Below are 10444 nucleotides of genomic sequence, written 5' to 3'. Positions count from 1 at the left end.
ATTAGATGTGTACATACCTGATCTGACAATTCCAAACTACACCTCAACCAACCAATTCTGAATAGGAAAAAAACATCAGAAGCTTGCAATTGTGCAACATGTAAATCTCTCCTGGACTGGAGCCCATTACTGTGGTTTGGCAACGCAACCAAAATATATCTTCTCTCATCTCTTGAAAAAAAACCCAACAGAGAAAAAAAAATACCTTGAAAATAAAGGTAATGATTAATCCATCAGGTACAAAAAAGACTGTTTTCAGGATTTCAGGTTCTAATATGCCATTTCAAATAAACAGCAGCAAACAGGGAATGACAATTTCACCAGAAGAGGATTAAGCCACAGGCTCTAATTGGGACTGGATTTGTACAGCCATATTATCTAATCAGGCATCTCCAGGAATCTGTGAGCAGTTGTTAAAACTTCCATGTGCCAGTGAAATAGGGACCAGAAGAAGCAGGTATTGGTGAAAAGAGTGGTCCTTGTAGAGGCCCCAAGATGCAGCCTGAGATGGAACAAAAGAAAAAAAGCTTGAAGCAGAGACTGGTCTTGAAGAGCAGCTTAGCTAAAGAAATGCTCTCCGAGTTCTTGGGCACATTTATAATGATTGTGAGTATTCTCTGATTTGTTATAAAAAAATAACAAAAAGTTATTTTTGTCCATAAACTTTGTACATTAAAAGTTCTTTGGTAATGTACAGCATGGTGACTACAGTTAATAATACCATATTACATATATGAAAATTGCTAAGAGAGTGTATCTTAAAAGTTCTCATCACAAGATAAAAAAATGTGTAACTGGGCTTCCCTTGTGGTGCAGTTGTTGAGGGTCCGCCTGCCGATGCAGGGGACACGGGTTCGTGCCCCGGTCTGGGAAGATCCCACATGCCGCGGAACGGCTGGGCCCATTAGCCATGGCCGCTGAGCCTGCGCGTCCGGAGCCTGTGCTCCACAATGGGAGAGGCCACAACAGTGAGAAGTCCGCGTACCACAAAAAAAAAAAAAAAAGTGTAACTATGTGTGGGTGATAGATGTTAACTAGACTTATTGTGGTGCTCATTTCATTATATAAACAAATATTGAATTAGTATGTCGCACACCTGAAACTAATAAATTGTTATATGCTAATTATACCTAATTTTTTAAAAAGTTCTTTGCATTGGGTAAATACATAATACTTTAGGAGACTAAGCCAACACTGAGAAACAAATGTGAATTCAAAAAATGGAACTAGTGTAAAATAAGAGAGAGCAATACGTTTTCTGGTCTCTGAAAACCTCTTTGTACCTGATTTGTTCAAGTATTTTCAAGGTGTTATGGACAATTTCCTACATTCCCTCTTGACCATCCTCACCTCTCATCTATGGTGACTTGTTAGGCAGGGGTAGTGTGGGGGAGAAGGGCATTGGAAGGAACAGAGAGAGAAAATAAAAGTCCAAGATTCTTCTGATTCTCGTCACTCTTTACTGGAAAATTGCCCTCAGGGAGACAGAAACCCTGGGGTCATGTTACTTGATAATTTGGTCCCAAAGGGGAGAGTGGTTACTGCCCCGGGCCTAACTTCATCCTCAAGGTGATCTGTGGTATAGAGAAGTGAGGCAAATTCAGTTACAATTCTAAGTGCTCTGCAAAAAATACAGAAGAGGAAGTAAACTAAACATCTATGTATTTTGTAACCAAAAAAGTTAAAACCCTCTTTATTTCTTAACAAGAACCTATTTCATGATCCCATCCTGTCTGAGTTAAGTAAAGGAAAGTGGCTTTTAGCCATTCACTATTCTACTCATGCAAATAGTATTGTGTCTTCCCCTACTATTCAAGGTGGGAGCTAAAGAAATAATATCTTAATACTGTATGCTGAAAAGTTAAACTTTGTATCGTCTGGCTAAAGCCAATAATTTCCTGAAAGATTTGATTTCTATTTATACTGTTCTAAAACAAACCCTGATGAAATCTTTCATGGTGAGTATAATCTTCAATTTTGTTGAGGCTTGTGGGGATGTGTAAACAAGAAACTTCTGCAAAAACACAATTTTTAATATACATGTAAATTAAAAATTTAATTTTTAATAAATCTATATGGTTTTTCTCAAAGGTTATTCAAAGTAATTGTTTCTGCTTTATTAGAAAATGTGCATTTTGCCTGACTTTCTCTAGTAAAAAGCTTTGCATGTTGATAAGGCATGGAGCAAAGGGAGCACTGAAAAGATGACAGAGTATATGCAGGACTCACTGGTCTTTCATATGTAAAATTAGTTTTCCCCCAGACACTGGGAGTCTGATGCCATTTGCCTCCCTCTTCTCAAAAACTGCTCTTAAGGGAAGCATCTCAAGCTCACTCACACTGTGGTATAAATGACTAATAAGGGCTACTCGTAGCACTAAGGAAAGAGCAGGTCCATGAAAAATTCTCTGTATACTACAACTAAAAACAACAATAATTAAGTCATAAGCTAAAAAACTAGCTCTAATTTGGCCTTTTAGACATTGGGATAGGTAAGTCTTTATGCCTTTGCTAGTGCCATGGAAATATTTGTTTGATATATTTTTAGCTACTTTATGGTTATTATCACTATTGTGAATAGTACCTTTTAAAAATTATATTTTCTAATTGGTTATTACTAGGGTTTAAGAACAATATTGATTTTTGTATATTGATTTTACATTCAGCAAACTTGGTAATTCTCTTATTAATTCAAATAAGTTTATAGATTATCTTGGCTATTCTGTATAGATCAAGGCCATCAAATTTGAGTGCCACTAGCCATATGTGGCTACTTAAAATTAATCTTAAATAAAATTAAAACTTCAGTTCCTCAGTCTTCCTAGTTCCACTTCACGTGCTCAAGAGCCATATACGACTACTGACTACCATACTGGACGACACAGATGTAGAACTTTTCTCTCACTGAAAAATGCATTATTGGACTGTGCTGACACAGATAATACTTTTTTCTGAGAATATGAGAGTTTTTATTTTCTTTCTTTTTAGTCCTTAAATTGTTAATTTCTTCTTACTATCTTATTATAGTGGTTAAAACCTCTTGTTCAATGTTATTAGAAGCTATAATTGCAGCATTCTTGTTCTATTCCCAACTTTCAAAAATCTGCTTCTTGTATTTTACCATGAAATGTGATAGTTTCTGTAAGTTTTTGGTAGACATATTTTTTTAACAGAGAATGATACTCCTAATTTATTTATTTATTTATGGCTGTGTTGGGTCTTCGTTTCTGTACGAGGGCTTTCTCTACTTGTGGCAAGTGGGGGCCACTCTTCACCGCGGTGCGCGGGCCTCTCACTATCGCAGCCTCTCTTGTTGTGGAGCACAGGCTCCAGACGCGCAGGCTCAGTAATTGTGGTTCACAGTTGCTAGGCAGCTTGTGGGATCTTCCCAGACCAGGGCTCGAACCTGTGTCCCCTGCATTGGCAGGCAGATTCTCAACCACTGTGCCACCAGGGAAGCCCTGGTAGACATTCTTGATTTGAGAAAGGAAACTCCTGTCTGTTCCTCATTTACTAAAACTCTCATTAGGAAAGATTGTTGAATTTTTAAAAAATACCTTTCTACATCTATTAAAATAAGCACAAGGGCTTCTTATCTGTTGATAAAGAAAATTACATTGATAAATATTTTTGGGTTAAATCATCATTACATTCCTGAGATTAATTCCCACCTACTCATGCAGCATTCAGTTTGCAATGTCTTATTAAGGATCTGAACTATAATTTCATTTATTATGTTGCCCTTGTCTAGTTTTATTACCAAAGCTATATTAGCTTCATGAAATGTTTTGGAATTTTTCTCTCTTTTTATGTTTTCTGGAACATTTTGTATAAAATGAGGATTATGTTTCTTAAAGATTACTTAGCATGTGAACTGAAAAGGGAGAAGGAGAGAGAAAAAGAGAGAGAGATGTGTGAGAGAAGGTTTCTCTAAAGCTATGTCTCATTTAGATTTTCTATTCTTAATTCCATTTTGGCAATTTATTTTTTTCCTAGGGAACTGTACACTTCATTTCTGTTTTCAAATGTAGTTTTTCAAAATTGTTAATACTTTCAAAATTAACATAGTGAAAGCAGTAATTTTGAGATGATTTTTCATAGTATTTGCTTACAGCTTTTAAAAATCTCTTCTGTACCTGTGGTGATGCCCTTTCTTTAATTTTTAACGTGGTTTCTTTGTTTTCCACTTAGTAGTTTCTGCTTTGACCTTTCTTATATTCTCCCATTGAGTTGATCAGATTTGTTTCTCCCTTTTCTCCTCTGCTTACACTTTCTATTCTTTAAGTACTTATCCTTACATTTAAAAATGTTATTATTGCATTCACAAACTTTAAAGTGAATTAATATCTCTTTGCTTCTGAACAACACAAAAACTTTTTAAAAGCCTCATTGTAATCAACCACTCCATCTTATGCCATTGTTATCTAATATTCTATTCTCATTATTCTTAATATTAGTGTTTTTAAGAGTGAATACTCATTTAAATTTACTATCATTTACCAGTTTACCTGCTAATCATTACTGCATCCATTCATTACTTTCTTTCAGGTGCAATGTTCTTTGTGCAATGAACTTTCTTAAGGAAATTTTTCAGGAAGGGTGTGTTAGGGATAAACTTTCTCAGTCTTTGTTTGCCTATGTCTTTATTTCATTCTCAAGGTTCAGTGATAAATTAGTTGATAAACTTTAGGTTGATGATTGGTTTTGTTTATCATTTTGCAGGTGTCATCCCAATGTCTTTATTATTGCTATTGACAAGTCTGTTACTGGTCTAATTTTTGTCCGTAATAACCTGCATTTCTCTGCCTACTATTACAAGTTTCTTCTTTTTCCTGAAACTTCACTATAATATGACTAGGAATGAATCTTTGTAGTGCTCAGGATTCACTGTTCATCTTCAATGTAAAGATTTGCAATTTTCATCAATTCTAGAAAATTCTCAGCTTATCACCTTTCCTCTCCTCCAGACTATTTTCTCCCTTTTAGAATTCCTATTATATTTGTATATATGCTTGACCCTCTCACTTTTTCCTATATGTCTCTTAACCATTCTTTCATAAATCTATCTCAACCTCTCTATGATGAATTTTCTGTAGTGTTCTTAAATCTGTCTTCTGATTCACTAATTTCCTATTCAGTTATATTTAGTCTTCTGTTTAATACATTCATTAAGTCTTCAGTTTCATTAATATGTTTTCATTTCTAGAAGTTCTATTTGGTTCTTTTACTTAATTGCTTTTCTTTTCCCTCCTTATGTGTTTATTTTTAATCTGTTTAACTTACTAAAGCCTAACATATTTACAGTATTTTATGATATTTTATTTCCATCCTCTCAAGTTTTGGAGTTGCTAATCATCTTGCTTATTTTATCCACTGTCTCATTCACAAAGGATCATTTCCTTTAGTGTTTTGTAAATTTGTGTTGTAAGCTCTTCAGGAAGGTTTATTATTCAGTGTGGGAAATCTGTACGGCCTGAACCTGTGGAGTTGCTCTTCCAGAACAGGTTTTCATTTGCTTTTGCTAGGGTGTCCAGGTATATCACCAACCAGAAATGATTTCTGTGAGGTAGAAAACTGACAAAAAAGAAGACTGATGAATGTGGGTGTGGTGGTGAAGAGCACTCACTCTAGAGAACAGCTCTCTGCTCCCTTTCTCCCACATGGGATGTGTGACCATCAGTGACTAGGAAACCCCATGCTTTCTCTAAATGAGGCTGATCCTCTTCAAGTCCTGAGACCCTGAGTCAGTATCAGCTGAAGAAGGATTTTCCTGCGGGCTTCCCCTTATCATCAGTGAACATGAAGGGCCAGACTAACTTGGGAAATTTCAGAGTTCCAAAGAACCTGGGGAGAAACGTCTGTTCTGAGTCACTGATCTAAGGGCTGCAGACTCATAAAGCCAAATTTGATTCTGCCAAACAAAACTGTGCTTGTGATCCCTGAGTTTTAATTTTGACCCAGAACACTTGCTATTTTCATTACTTTCAAAGGGGAAGTATTTTTGTTTTTTACTTTCCAGAAGTGGAGTTGCTTAATTTTTCTTTAATGACAAAGTTTTCTGCAACATGTTTCCATTACTTGACAAGAAAGGAGAACATGGGATGAGAGCAGAAGCTGGCTCCTCCTTACTCATCAGCCTTGTGATGTAGATATGGCATAAAGTGAGGCCTTTGAGGAAGGGAAGCCTCACAGAAGTGAGACAACCCATACAACATATCAAGATGCTGAAAGAGCCCAGCAGTGACTCCATGCATCTAGTGGGCACCTTATTTCACATCTGAGGTAGGATTGCTACGTTCACTGACCCTGGAAAGCAAAGCAAATGCTTTAAAAGAAAATATGCCAGCAAAATATGCACCGCCCCCCCTCAGCCATCTTGATAGATTGGCTGATATGCTCTAAGGTACAGGTCTGGGATGGTCAGCGAAGACCAAAAAGGACCCAAGGGTTTAGTCCCTCTCGTCCTAGAATTGGCCCACATGGCTTAGACTCTGTGTAAAACTTTCTTAGCAGGACAACTCCCCTCAAAACCTATGCCTCGGGCTTCCCTGGCGGCGCAGTGGTTGAGAGTCCGCCTGCCGATGCAGGGGACACAGGTTCGTGCCCCGGTCCAGGAAGATCCCACAGATCGGACGTGCAGCCTCAGTGGCCATGGCTCATGGGCCCAGCCGCTCTGTGGCATGTGGGATCTTCCCGGACCGGGGCACGAACCCGTGTCCCCTGCATCAGCAGGCGGACTCTCAACCACTGCGCCACCAGAGAAGCCCTAAGTAGTTTTCTTAACTGTAGGAGTTATCAGAGCCTTTAATCTTCACTGTAAATTTCTAAGAGGGGACTAGAACATACAGTTGTCCCCAGAGTTACTTGACCACAAACCACTTTTTTTGAGGAGCACCTCACAGAACTGATAAACTGTGGAACACACTTTGGCAACTGCAAGCCCTGGAATGAACCTAAGAAACAAATCAGTGCCCAAAACTCCTCCATCTTCAGTGATCTTCCAGATTGAGGGTGACCCGAGGTATACTTGACTTTGTTGGGCCACTCTGAATAAAGAGAGAATTGTCCTCAGCAACCCCCCATCCACACCCAGCACACTCAGCCCCATGGTTATCCTGATATGAACACACACACCTTAATCAATAATTAGTTTCTTATTCTGGCCCTGGGATCATGGTCAAGCTCTTGTCCAAGCTAACATTATTTGGGATGAGCTGAGGGAGGAGTGAATGCCTGGTGTAGATCAGAAAAGGAGAGCACTATTCTTTTCAGCCTAGTGGAAATAGTGGAGTTTAGTCATCTCTCATTTCTGAGGTCGGTGTTGGTTCTTGGTCCTCTTTTCTATTTGGAGACCTATAAAATTGGCCATTTGCCCATTCACCTGTTTCTCAAATCTCAGATTCCTCTCTTTTGATGAACCTGCCTTAATATCATCTCTTTTGAAGTACAGCTGGTTCTTGAGAGGTCACTGATCACATTCTGATATTATCTCAGGCTACATGCCACCCAATACTTTATTTTTAACTGGAATGTCCAGATTTCAGTCTTGGTTCTTTGTGACCTTTTTTGTTATGACTGAGAAAGTTTTATTTTCCAGTTGGAAAACTAACTGACTGGAAAGCCGTGCCTGAAGAGGCATTCTGTCCTAATAAACAAACCAAGCAGCCCCACCAAGGTAGCAGAAGTTGTCTCAGGAGAAACACAGGACTGGGAATCAGAGAACCTGGCTCCCGACTCAGATTCTGTCACTTATTAGCTATAGGATTTTTTGCTAAGTCATCCAGTCTTTCACTTTTTAAATGAGGATTAAGTGTTGGGAGGAATAACGGAAGTAACAGAAGTGAGCATGCTTGGCCCACAGTATACATGCTGTAAATGTTTGCTCATTCATCCACCCAGCGGCCAAAATTATGTGCAATCAAACCTGGGCTTTATCACATACTGCCTGTGTGTATGTGAGGAATTCTCTTGACCTCTTAACCTCCCTAAGCTTTGTTTCCTGATATGTAAAGTGGAGACAGTTAAGAGGACCTGACTCATAGGGTCTTTGTGAGGATTAATGGGCTAATGTATGCTATTATACTCAATAAGTAGTATTTGTTATTGTTGTTCTTGTTGTTACTACTATCATGTTCCAATGGACACAGTTACATAAACTAAATAGGTATATACAGACAGATAGAGTAGGAGGTGGGACTTCTGGTAACACATACCTACAGCACGGGCCGGCCGGAGGGACAAGGTTTGCAGAGACCAGTGTACTGACAGGTTGGGATTTGTTCTTCCTCTCCAATTACAAAAGACACAACGCTTACAGGGAGAGGAGAGCCTGTGGCAGGCCCCAAAATGACTTTCTTCTCAAGAATAGGACTGTGTTTTCGGTCTCCCTGTTACTACCTCCCTAGATAAAGCTTTGCCCATAGTTATTCCTTCACTTGAACGTAGCCAACAATCCTTCCTCCAGAAAGTGGGAGGCTGTCCTGTGTCTCAGCCCAGGTAGGTTATCCCCATGGTATCTGTGGGGCCAGGAAGTCACTGGCCCCAAAATCTCAATGGGTTTCTCTTTCTAGGACTTAAGATGGTACTCAATAGCCCCAAAGCTTATTGAGACCAGTCAGGTAAGATATCTGAGTGACATGGGCATGGTGGAGTTAGGGAGGAAGTGGACAGTGTATGCCATGTCCTGGGGGGGCAGCTGCCACCCAGACCGTCTCCACTGTGGCTAAGTGGGAATGGGGTAAGGCTTTATCAGATATTCCAGTTTTTCAAGAATGGTCAGTAATCCAGAGTTCTGTGTGTAATTTTTTTAGCAAATTTATGTGGTTTTTTTGGGCTATGTTGGGTCTTTGCTGCTGCGCATGGGCTTTCTCTAGTTGTGGCAAGCAGGGGCTACTCTTCGCTGCAGTGCGCGGGCTTCTCATTGCAGCGGCTTCTCTTGTTGTGGAGCATGGGCTCTAGATACACGGGCTTCAGTAGTTGTGACTCATGGGCTCTAGAGCACAGGCTCGGTAGTTGTGGCGCACGGGCTTAGTTGCTCCACAGCACGTGGGATCTTCCTGGACTAGGGCTCGAACCTGTGTCTCCTGCATTGGCAGGCAGATTCTAAACCACTGTGCCACCAGGGAAGCACAATTTTTCTATTTTTAAATACTGGTAACAATTTCTAAAATTATAAAAAATCACCATGTGGGCCAAACAAAACACATCTTTGAGTCAATTCTACTCATAGGCTGTCTTTAGCCATGGACCACCAGTTTGTGACTCTGCCCTGAAGGTGTCCTTAACCACATTCTACAAAGACAAAATATTCTCACCACAAAAGCGCAAATGGAGAGATTGTGAGGGCTACTGTCCAATATCGTCTGTTTACAGGGGCCCTGGCTATTAGAAATCTAAGTCCTACATGCAAGATTGTGGTCCTTTCCTTTCCCCATCCTACCCCCTGGTAAAACTGGTTGAGGCAATAGGGTGAAAACAGTTTTATTTCTGGCAATATCAGAAGATAAATCTTGATCTTATATTATCGTAGTCAAGTTCCTCATGAGGCCAATCTGTTATACACTCGTGATATATTAATACATCTAGGACTTAATAGTATTGTCAGGTGGCTCAATAATTTTGGGTATTAATCAAGTAATTCAAGAATTTGGGGAGACTTAAATGTCAAAATTTCCATCACCTAGTTAGTAAGGCTGAATTATGAAACCACATCCCCATGCACACTTTCCCTAGGCATAAATACTTAAACCATCCACGAATAACAGGATTATAACATAAAACGACAGGGAATCACTTCATACTGTTCTTGTGATTCTTACCAGTTCCCAGCTCCTACCTCTCCTACTGGTCTGTGAACTTTGGAGGCCCTGTGTCTGTTTTTTTGCATCCCTATGACACCAGGCACTGTGCATGGCACTTAGAAGTTTTCATTGTACATGAACAGGGAGGAATGGATGAAGAAGAGTGAATGCCAATTCCCAGTGAGAGGTATTTGTAGATTTGGAGATCTTCATTTCCCACAATTTGATTTTTTGAAAGAGAGGCTTCTGAAGTACAAATCTGGACAAATGACTTATTTGGCTCAGGTACACTTGAGGGCTGTTTATGTAAGTGAAGGAACATGAACTTTGGACGGAAATGTTAATTTTAGGTTCAAAATGATCTTCTCACTAGCTATAGTCCTCAGGCAAATTACTTAATTTCTTTGACCTAAGTTTTCTTTAGATGAAAAGAGCAGTTTTCCTCCCCCTTAGGTTATTATTGGGACTAAATGAGATTATTTATAACATATCTATATCTATATATATATGTGGGTGGGTGGGTGGGGGTATACATATACACTCACCCACCTACACATAATACAACGCAGTTTATTTAAAATATAAATGTTGCCACAGATATGCCCTTTTAATGCTGACTTCTGTTTTATGAATATTTACATCAT

General features: G+C 39.2%; 1 protein-coding gene across 1 annotated transcript in view; it reads left to right on the top strand.

The window, feature by feature from the left end:
• The first annotated feature begins 278 nt into the window (after positions 1–278).
• The window catches only part of AQP9 (aquaporin 9), a 34324-nt gene continuing 24158 nt past the window's right edge, over positions 279–10444 (top strand). The window contains exon 1 of the mRNA XM_060005893.1: positions 279–606. Coding sequence (XP_059861876.1) covers positions 496–606 — 111 coding nt within the window. The 5' untranslated portion in view covers positions 279–495. The remainder of the gene's footprint in view (positions 607–10444) is intronic.

Source organism: Delphinus delphis, chromosome 2 (genome assembly GCF_949987515.2).
Source record: "Delphinus delphis chromosome 2, mDelDel1.2, whole genome shotgun sequence".
Taxonomy (NCBI): Eukaryota; Metazoa; Chordata; class Mammalia; order Artiodactyla; family Delphinidae; genus Delphinus; species Delphinus delphis.
The sequence above is the reverse complement of the archived record's forward strand: the minus strand, read 5'-3'. Positions and strand labels throughout refer to the sequence as shown.